The sequence below is a fragment of the Bison bison genome, unplaced genomic scaffold (genome assembly GCF_000754665.1).
Source record: "Bison bison bison isolate TAMUID 2011002044 unplaced genomic scaffold, Bison_UMD1.0 scf7180017864326, whole genome shotgun sequence".
Taxonomy (NCBI): Eukaryota; Metazoa; Chordata; class Mammalia; order Artiodactyla; family Bovidae; genus Bison; species Bison bison.
The window spans coordinates 5,368,894-5,380,091 of record NW_011494898.1 but is presented as its reverse complement, the minus strand read 5'-3'; the positions used below and the strand labels follow the sequence as shown (position 1 = coordinate 5,380,091).

The 11,198-nt window shown below is 43.8% G+C and overlaps 1 protein-coding gene across 2 annotated transcripts in view; it reads right to left on the bottom strand.

Moving 5' to 3' along the window:
- The window catches only part of TEK (TEK tyrosine kinase, endothelial), a 103,366-nt gene that overhangs the window by 7,341 nt on the left and 84,827 nt on the right, over nt 1-11,198 (bottom strand). For both annotated transcript variants that reach the window (XM_010853334.1, XM_010853335.1), the window contains exons 15-18: nt 9,719-9,929; nt 7,064-7,174; nt 4,795-4,985; nt 4,140-4,253 (exon numbers count right to left, since the gene is read on the bottom strand). In XM_010853334.1, coding sequence (XP_010851636.1) covers nt 4,140-4,253; nt 4,795-4,985; nt 7,064-7,174; nt 9,719-9,929 — 627 coding nt within the window. The remainder of the gene's footprint in view (nt 1-4,139; nt 4,254-4,794; nt 4,986-7,063; nt 7,175-9,718; nt 9,930-11,198) is intronic.

The following is an 11,198-nucleotide window of genomic DNA, read 5'->3' as shown; positions in this document are numbered from 1 at the left end:
AAAGAGAGATGGGCATAGGAACTGAGGATTAGGCTATAATGTGGGAAAGCCTGAGGTGGTGGGAGGAGACCAAATGCCTGGAGGAGAGGCTGGAAGGGTTTCCAGGGGAGGAGACACACGAGTTCAGTTCTAGAAGATGTGTAGTTACCACCAGGTGGATGGGGGAGGAAAGAGCACTTCAGGCCAAAGGGCAGAGAGTGCATGTGAGTCAGCTATGTGGTGATGACTTCTACCAATGCAGACCAGGGACGTTCCTCACGTCTACATGCTGTGTTCTCTTCAACATCTGCTCCCTTCTATGTCCTCGCCTCCACCTGCCACCTCTCACTCTCTTCTCCTTCACACTGGGGGATGGGAAGAGCTGTCTGCATTTCCTGTTTGGCCCCTGCTCTCATGTACTCCTGCTTGCTGGCCTCTGACCCCGTATCTCCTAGTTGTTCATTTCCATGCACGCCTTTCCATTCTTTGTGTGACCGCTCTGATCTGTCCACATCTGTCCGTCCCTGCTGCTGTCACCTCGGTTCAGGCCACCACCATCTCCACCTGCCTGCTGACAACCACCTCTCCGCTCATTTCCCCGCCTCTGATTCCACTCCCTAATGACCTGTTCTCTGCACCACACTCACTCTAAATGGCGAACCCAAACATGTGGTTCCTGTTCTTAAAATTCTGTACTATCACTCTTGTTACAACATCCCCAGTCCTTAGCTGAATCTCCAAAAGCTGGCATCCAAAGCTTTCAAGACCTTATCCCCACTTCCTCCTCCAGCCTTGAGTTTTAACTCTTCCTCTTTTTTGCATCACCCCCTAGTCATATTGACTTTCTTTTTTTCATAACTGACTTTCTTAATTCCCCAAAGTTTGGTGCTTTCCTCTGCCTCTCGGTTCTTATATATACACTGCATCCACCAGGTCCTGCACTTCATCCTCACGTCTCCAGTATCTGTGTCACAGTTACTGGAAAGCTTCACTGTGCTTCCTCTGAGCTCCCGAGGGACCTGCACTTTCCTCCTTCTCAGCCTTCTCCACCATTACAGTTGATTGTTATGTGTCTCTGAGCTCTTTGAGGGAGAACACTGTGTCTTAATATTATCCCCAAGCCCAGAACAAGCTGAAACATTGTAGTAATAAATAAATCCACGCTGAGGGGATCAATAGATTAATCAATGGTAGTAAAACCCCAAATCACTTAAGTACATTATTTTGCAACACTTCCAGTACTAGAATCGCCCTGGGAGAAGTAAAAAACTAATGCAGGATGCTCTCTCTACAATAACTGAATCAAAATATCTAAGTGGTAGGACTTGGCATCTGTCTTTTTAAAAGTTTCCCAGACAATCTAGGAATCGACAATCTCTGACTTCCGTAGTAAGCCAGAGAGTAGCCACTCTGCCCTCTGTTGGTAATGTGCTACGTTGCACCCTTCTTGCTGGGAGCTTGCTTCTCTCCAATCCCTTCTCTTTCCTTCCCCTACCTTCACCAAGTCCTTTTCCTCCCCAGACGCCATGCTGCTACTGAACGCTTTTCCCTTCCACTGGGAGATACACTAGAGCCCTAACCAGTGCTCCGCCCCTCTAAGCATTTCCCCTAACCCCATAAGATACAGAAATCCCTGACCTTTATGAAATGTCAAGCAAACCAACCTTAGCCTTGGGGTACTGAGGCAAGTAACCAAATTAAATGGGTAGGATTATGGAGCTAAACTGTGTTAACCTCTTCTCATCACCACAGGGCTTCCCAGGAGGCACTAGTAGTAACAAACCCACCTGCCAATGCAGGAGCCATAAGAGACACAGGTTCAATCCTTGGGTTAGGAATATCCCCTGGAGTAGGAAATGGCAACTCACTCCAGTATTCTTGCCTGGAAAACCCCATGGACAGAGGAGCCTGGCGGGCCACAATCCATAGGGTCACAAAGAGTTAGACACGGCTAAAGAAACAAACAGTTGGCCAACTGGAGGTGTAGAATTGGTATAGAATTTAAAGGCTCAAGAGATAGTTTTCTATGACAGTTAACCTGGGGTATCCTCTAATGCACATTAATGAAGTCTCTATGTGCAGTTGGGAAGGTCCCCTGGAGGAGGAAATGGCAACCCACTCCTATTTTTGCCTAGAGAATCCCATGGACAGAGGAGCCTGCTGGACTATAGTCCATGGGGTCGCAAAAAGTCGGACACGACTGAGCGACTAATACTAATACTTAAAGTGACTTAGCATGCGTGTGGCACTCCCTCTTCACGGCATCCCAACCCCAGAGTGAAGGAAGGCGAGAGATTCTGTAGTGGAAATAAGAGGGTCCCATGTGGCCCAGGAGGAATGGGGAGAGCTGGAGCAGATGGATGAGTGGTGGGTCCTGCTTCTGTAAGACCAGCCCAGCCACTTTCCAGAGAAAGGTCTGCTTTGAGAGGGGCGAATCTGAAAAGTTTAGGGAAAAAACTGTTGCCTGGCAGCCAACCTTCAGGGAGTCACAGGAGACTTCCTGAGGTGCTGATGTCAGTAAGTATCAAGGACAAGGGGCATGGTACTCTCTAAGAACCAAAGGACGCCCACTTCAAACCCTCATCAAAAAAGGGAGTGGAAAGTTCCAAAACGATTAAGTTCACTGTGATCATAACTATGGAAAAGACTGTATGCTTGTGGAAGGAAAAGAGTAAAAATAAATTGTGTCAAGGTTGTGAACTGTGGATCATTTCCTCTTGAAACCATTCTTGAATATTGTTTCTGTGTTATCTTGTCAGTAATTAAATAAGTATATTTAAAAGAAAGGAAACCTAGTCTTGAGGATAAATACAGAAGCTTGAGCCTTGCTAGGAGGCAATTTGATATCTACAAAAGTAAAAAGACTCTCTCTATATGTTACAAGAACTGGAGTCATCCCAAGAAAGCTGAGCCCAAGTAGTGCTGGGAGAGCCATGCCATCAGAGAGACCTACTCAACACGTGCAAAGACTATAGGGTGCGTCAGCCCCAACACCCTGCACTGCCCAACTGCAGGGAAAGCAGAGGGTGGTGGCATGTTGAAAGCCCAGCTAATGTCCAGGGATGTGGCATTTCCAGGGCTTTATGATTCCAGGTGGGCAACAAGAGCATAACAAGTCCAGCTTCTCTCTGCTAACACTGTGAGGCTCCCCTGGGATCTTTTATTTGAAGGTAAAATTTGGCTACTTGGGAGGCTAGATATCATTAGGTGAAAGTGTATTTGATGGGGGCTTGATGAATGAGCAAGCTATGGCTTTTCCTGTGGTCATGTATGGATATGAGAGTTGGACTATAAAGAAAGCTGAGCACTGAAGAACTGATGCTTTTGAACTGTGGTGTTGGAGAAGACTTTTGAGGGTCCCTTGGACTGCAAGGAGATACAACCAGTTCATCCTAAAGGAATCAGTCCTGAATATTCATTGGAAGGACTGATGCTGAAGCTGAAACTCCAATATTTTGGCCACCTGCTGCGAAGAACTGACTCATTTGAAAAGACCCTGATGCTGGGAAAGATTGAATGCAGGAGGAGAAGGGGATGACAGAGGATGAGATGGTTGGATGGCATCACCAACTCAAGGAGTTGGTGACAGACAGGGAGGCCTGGTGTGCTTCCATCCATGGGGTTGCAAAGAGTCGGACATGACTGAGTGACTGAACTGACGAATGAGCAGAGAACATTCAGAAAAGAGGGAACTCTTATACGAGCATTTACAACTCATGAGTTTCTTTCTAGAGCATCCTTGTGACTTAGGAAACCTCGTTGATTCACTTCCTGAATGTTTTAGAAAGTAGGTTAAACGTCTTTTTCCCCTCATCCTATATTTGCTGTGTAAAAGGGGACTGTGGGAGCTCCCCAGAAGATGCTGAACGAGACCAGACTTGGGGGTCTGTGCTGGATACGGACCCCAGCCCCTCCAGCACGAGGCTTGCATGTTCAACAACTTCACCACGTGTGACAGAGCCTTCTTCACTGGTAAATACAGACCCTCCAGACATTTTAGGTATCAAAACTGAGAATGGACATTTGCTGGGCTGAGGCCTTATGAAATGGAAGAAATGGTCAGGGGCCTCCAGCAGCACAGAAGGATGGAATTCTAAGAGAAGCAACCTAAGGACAGGGAAGGGTGCCCCTGAAAGGGTCTCATCAACATCTGAACTTACCATCGTCTTTTTCACATATACTTCTTGACCTCGGGATAATCCAAAGTCGGCTATCTTGGCTACGTAGTTTTCACCAACTAAAATGTTCCTGGCAGCTAGGTCCCTGTGAATAAACTGAAATTAAAAAAAAAAACAAGTCATATATTTTCAGCATCATATTTGCTTTTTCACTTCATTTTGTTTGCACAAAGAGCAGGAGCTTTGGGAAATCTAGAGGACAGTATGAAAAAGTGTTTTTAAAAAGCTACCAGAATCCAGTTTCCTTTAGTTCCTCTTCTAAATGCTCAGTGAGTGGATTCTGCCAAACGACCCACAGGTCTTTGGAGGAGCATTTCAGGAGGAAGCACCAGATCATGCAATATTCCAATGACCATGAAAGGCCTCTGCTTTGTGTGTTATATGGAGTTACTTGAAGCTAATACTAGTGAAAGCACCTCATCCAAATACATATGATGAGATTCACTAGATAAAGACACCATTAGCATGGAACATGAACTTCTATATAAAGAGATAGAATATTAACAAACAGAATAAAATTAGGGAGAGTTTGAGAAGGAATTAAGGAAGAGAGGTGAACTGGGAAAAAAAAAATCTAAACTGATACCAGAGAAAATTTTGGAAGAAAGATGCTCAAAGCAAGGTTCCCAGAACAAACCTGTTTTTGGCTCAGGTAGTCCATACCCCGGGCCACATCTGCTGCAAAATGGAGAAGCTGCTGGGAGGACAGTGTGGAGGCAGTGCTGTTGGCGATGGCAAACGCGGGGTCCGTCTCTAGCACTCGGCTCTTTCGCAGGAAGTCCAGGAGGTTGCCATGGGGGGCGTACTCAATGGCCAGGTACAGGTAGCCTGTGGGGCAAGGGAGGAAGCATCAGTCTATCAGTAGCCCTAAACCCCGGTGAGATTTCTGAGATGTGCTTTGGTCCTCGGGGACTGCTTATAAAATTCCATTTTATCTTAAAATAACACATCTAGTGGTACCGATATGGGTAATGCTGGGGACAGGAGGAGAACAAGTGACATCATTCCTGCAAAAGGGGGCCATGCCTGCACTCGGGCTTCCCCTCTCCACTCCTACCGAACAGCAGGCTCCCTGAGCGCTTCACCCACTGGGGAACACGGGTAGAATGAAACCAAAGCATCTGCTCCAGATGACCGAGGAGAGCTAGTCCACAGCACCTTTTAGTTTTTATTCTGTATTGACTGAGAACCTAATATGAGCCAGACATGTTATTCCAGTATGAATCCAGCTTCTCCTGGGGTTATTTTTTTTAAAACAAACAAATGATTAAATACCCAAAGCAGAAGGACCCAGACTAGGAAACTTTCTCTCTCTCCTGACTTCTGCTCCTTCCTAAAATCCAGACTAAGTCATTAGATTGTTGAGTGCATCACTGGTCAGCAAAATCTAGTGTCAGGGATTGCAATTTTGCTTACAGAAACCAGAAATGTCGACCTTTTAGGAAAAAAATAAAATTTTTCCTAGAGGAAAGTATGGTTCATTGTCTTAGTTTTATTCTAAATAGTTTCCTCCCTTTTCTTTTTTGAATGAGATGAAATCTGCTTTGATAACAATTATTCATCTTTGGAGCCAATGAAAGTATAGTGCTCTCTTTTACTATTTTTTAAAAGTGAATTATTTGGTATATACTTTTTATGTCAAATGAATTTAAACTTCAAAGATATCCTAAGAAAGTGAGGATTCTCAAAAAAGAAAAAAAAAAGCAAGCTTCTAGCACTGAATCCTGCTGTACTATAAGGAAAGATATACCTCAATTCTGGTATGAAGGTATTTTCTCACTTTACTGAACAATCAACCAACTATGTGACAATAGAGGAAACTTTTAAAAGACATATTCTGTCACTCTAAGTTTTTTTTTTTTTAAACATTCATTTACTGCTGTCCCATGCTGATTACTGTTCTCAGGAAATTGCTCAAAAATAAGTGTCATTACTTCATTATTTAACCTAAGAGACATTATCTGGCTTTTAGAATTACACCCTTATTGGATCACAGAATGATATATTGTTTGAAGTACCAGTATTTTTAGTTTAATAAATTGAGGAAAAGGAAGTAGTCTCTTTTCCATTGTTGGTATTTGTGCTGCAAAGTCAACAAGAGGTTGTAAAGTTTGCAAATAATTACCATGTGGAGCTTTTGCGTTGGAGTAAATTTTTCCATGAGAAATTAAGAGTAAGCATGGATTTAGAGCTGCAAACCCAGGTAGCATGCAGAGGTAAATCCATAGGTTTCTTATTACCTACTCATTCACAGCTAAGTCCACACATTACAATAGGAAATACTCAATAAACATTTGAATTAATAATATAATTTGAACTTAAGGGTATGTGTGACATAGGATAGTTGTAAAGAAAGCTTCAATGTAATTGTACAGGGAATTGTTTTGGATAAAAACAAAGTACTATTAGATATAGGCTTATTATTATTTGTTTAACCTAAGTATCACCAGTCCTTTCCCATTACAGTAGATGATTGGCATTCACAGATTTAACATTTGGAGTATTGGTTACTTGGGTTTGGAGGGAGAATGAAAAGTCAACTAAGAAGAACCAACATACTTCACTTTTCCTGGTACAGAGTGCAGCCTCCATCCACCTAGTAGTGACTGAGAAAACCTCTGGATTAGCAAAGATGGGAGCATGTAGGAGCTGTGGGTATCTTTGGGCATTACTAATTGAACTGTATCAGAAGCCAAAAGACTCACCCTTGGGACCCACCTTCAAAAACATTCCACATCTCAGCACAGTCTATTCATGGGGCCAGACATTCAGACTGAAATTGCAACTTAAAAAGTAGGTAGCAATCTTAGATGACTTATCTTTCCTAACTTCAATATGGAATGTGCCTGATTTTCTTTCTTATTTTAAAAAAATCTGGCAGGAGAAACAGGAAAAGAGCATCTTACCACGATGTTCACACGCTCCCAAGAGATTGATGATGTTTGGGTGGTGTCCAAGTTTACAAAGAACCTCCAGTTCCCCAGCAAAGTCCCTGTGGTCATCTTTGGAAGCGTATTCTGGGAAGAAAGTCAAGAGTCGTGACCCCTTTCTGTGATGCCTCATCAGAAACAACTGTACCCCCTGATCCCCATCACCTTCAAGTACACTCAGCTGTCATTGGGTCTGGAAAACGTTAGCGAAATCAAAGAGGTGGCTCTATCACAGGGGCTTGGCTGTCCACATTTTGGGCCAATGCTTCTTGTGGTTGGGGGCTGTCCTGTGGCAAGGAGGATGTTTAGCTGCCCCCCTGACCTGACCCACTAGTTACCAGGAGCCCAACCAAAAATGTACCCAGATCACCAAGTGTCCCCCCTAGAAACCAAATCACCTCTGTTTGAGAACCACTGCTGAAGCCCTCAGATATCCAGAGAAATGGTCTGGTTGAGATGGAGCTGTGTCCATTCTCAGACCCTGGCTTTCCAGAGACAAATACGCCAAGGAATAACACCAAAATTTTAGTGAAACATTGCCAGTAGTGAACACATCTTACTTTATTATAATAATTTTACTTTGCTTTTTACATAAACCAGAATAGAATACTGTGCTCAGTTGTGTTCAACTCTTTGCAACGCCATGGACTATAACCCACCAGGCTTCTGTGTCCATGGGATTTTCCAGGCAAGAATACTGGAGTGGGTTGCCATTTCCTTCTCCAGGGGATCTTGCTGATGAAGGGATCAAACCTAGGTCTCCTGCATTTCAGGTGGATTCTTTACCAACTGAGTCACCGGGGAAGCCCACATAAGCCAGACTTGCTGAAAAAATTTAAATTTCAATGACACTTTTAAAGAAGTTGCTTCGTAGTCAGGAAACAGTTGCGTTTCTTTCTGTTCCTGTCATTCTGTCTCTCCATAAGCACTTTGATCAGAGGCAGAATCACCAGTCAGGCTGAAGAGAAAACTCTTTGGCTGATGTGCAACTGGTTGGTCAGCCGTGAGTTGGTGACAGTATGCTATGATTGCTTTTTGAAGAAATAACATTGGGGGAAAGAGTGATAGAGAGCTGGTAGCCATGTGCATGCCTGACCATGCTTGAAAATTATGGGAAGGTTTCATATGGGCTAAGGGGACCCATGAGGCTGACAAGTAACAATTCCAAGTCTAGTACCCTGTTTATACCACAGGAGCCTAAGGGTCAATGCCTCAGGAACATTTTAGAAGCAAAGCTCCTTGTAATAGGTTGTTGGTTCACATCAGTAAGTGCCCTCTTAGCATACATGACTTTTCCTGCAAAACTTTCTGCCCTGGTGCGCTGTTAAGTTATTCTACCTCTTTACATGGACATGAGATGGACAATCACCTCAGGTCAGATCCCAATCAGCATAAAAACTGATGCTACAAAGTTCTACACCCTCTCCTCTCACCGTTTTTACTGCTTCCTAAAACTCCTGTGACTAAAGTTGGAAAAGGAAAAGGAATTTCTGGATTCTAGTAGGGTTTGTCTGGGTGTGTGTCTGTGTGTGTGTTTTGAAACATTACTGTCTCTGAGCATAAATAATACTGTGTTTATTTTGTTTTGTTCATTTCCTGACATGTGTTTTCTAGCAATGCAGAAAGCAGTGATGGCTTAATAAGATTTAGGGTTAATTGTCATCTTAGGCTTAATGTTGCAGTCAAGAAGAAGGAAAACCCATCAGCAGCCTTAGCAAGTCCTTATTATGGAGCTGCCCAATAAAAGCGGCAATTACATTGCCGGCTCTAATACATCACTTGCCAAGCCTGTGTGCTGTAAAAACAACAGTGCAGCTTCAGAATCAAGTCATCTGTAAACTGCCATTTCACACGCAACAGAAGACAGCTAGTACTGCCAGGGGACACGTCAATCTGCTTTCTCGGAAGATCTTATTCAATGAGGGCGCCCTAAGCAGTCTTGAACACAACTGGAAAAGATCTAGTTTTGTGACTATAGATCAATGGTTTCTAAGCCTGAGTGTATAGAAGAGCCCCTGAGCAAGTTTAGGGACCCCAATTTTTCCCTGCATCACCCCCAGAAATTTGAATAGATTAGAACCGCAAGGAGGAAAAACTCAAGTAGATGCATTTCTAACTATTTCCAGGAAAGCTGATGTAGATAATGCACGAAGATAGTGATTTGCCAAGCGTGGTCTCCAAATTCTGAGACTCAGCATCCCATGGGAACTAATTAGAAAAGCAAGCCCTCTGGCCCTGGGCCAGATTTGCTTAATCAGAAACCATAGGGTGGAGCTGAAGAGTCTGTTTTTTAACAAGTCTCCCAGGCGATTTGGATGCGTGATCAATGCTGAGAACCACTGCATTAAGAGAAACAGTAACGCTTCTTGAAAGTCAGCAGGGTGTGGCAGAGAGTCTGTGTTCTCACATCCCAGTGAATCCAGACAGTGGCGTCTAAACAGCTCATGCCTTCAAGTTTACATCCTGACCCTCAAAGGAAATATCACCTTCAGCTGCACAGGACAGCTCCATCTAACATCATGCCAATGTTTTGTTTAAAAGAATATGAGACCTTAGAGGAAAGATTCAACAGGAAGTCAAACTGTCCCCCCACCCTAGTAAAATGCTGACTTGATGGGGGCATGCACTGACCTTTCATCCTCTTGATGGCAGCGTCCATCCGTAACCCATCCTTCTTGATGCGAGCCTTAAGAACCTGGCCAAAATTACCCTCCCCAATCACATCTTGAAATTTGATGTCATTCCAGTCAAGCACTGGATAAATGGTAGGATCTGGGTTGTTTTTGGCCTTCCTGTTCAGGGCAAGAGTTCCTGAGTTGAACTGCACAGCTGGTTCTTCCCTCTACAAAAATAATGGTTTTGTGTCAGGATTTTTCATAATTTTTAAGGTATATAATACCTTCTGGTTTGTACCCACACTAGGTGAAAAAAAGAAACAGTATACCCAATTCTAGAATGAAGATGGAAATAGGGTTCATCTAATAGGTATCCCATGGACGGAGGAGCCTGGTAGGCTGCAGTCCATGGGGTCGCTAAGAGTTGGGCACGACTGAGAGACTTCACTTTCACTTTTCACTTTCATGCATTGGAGAAGGAAATGGCAACCCACTCCAGTGTTCTTGCCTGGAGAATCCCAGGGACGGGGCAGCCTGATGGGCTGCCGTCTATGGGGTCATGCAGAGTCGGACACGACTGAGGTGACTTAGCAGCAGCAGCAATAGGCCCACTTGGATGCAGTGGCAGCCAAAAGAGCTGCATGCCTATGATCCTAGGCCTCAGTGGGAAAGCATGCTACAATCGATTAGTTATGCCTGCAGGGATGAGGGAGGGGAGGATAATAGCATGTATGTCACAACACACACTTGAGTTACTCACAGTTGAGGGTCTACCCTGCTGTGAAATGAGTAGCTATCAGTTCTGGTTTGGTAAAGAACTCAGAGATCTATTTGGAGAAGTCACAGGACATGCCTCTGTGAGAGCTTTTTTCCTAGCTTCATCTTGGTCTCCTTGGCTATTACTCACTCTCTCCCACTTGTCTTAAAGCTCAGAATCTCTCAAGCCCAAGATAGTGTCTCCTTTTCTCCTGAGTTTCAGTGACTGCTGGCAGTATCAGGACAAAGCATCCGTACCATGATGAGCTCCAGCACTGTCTAACCCCCTGCTGGACCTTCCTCTCTAGTGACAGCCTGAAGGGCATCTCAGGGACTCATATCAGGAAGATTTACCTCATTTGGAATACGTAACTGTATTCAGTGCTTCATATATAGAATCAGTAAAGTTGGGTACAGATTAATTTTACAGAGCTCGAAATCACAGAGAAATGTTCAGGCTATACTATCTCAAGGATTCAAACGGGGTACCTGTCAGTAAAGTACGACTTTGTAAACCCTTGCAACTGGTCAAAATTACTAAATGAAAGAAAAAAGTAGTGCCGAGTGCCATGAACTCTGACTGCAGACTGAAGGGTACACAGGGATGGTGATCCACATGTAGATATAATTCATATATATATGGGGGATACTATTAGAAGTACAAAATGGAAACTGGAAATTAAAAAAAAAGTGAAGAAAATTGATCTAGTATCAACATTCATGACTTATCACTCTGAGGT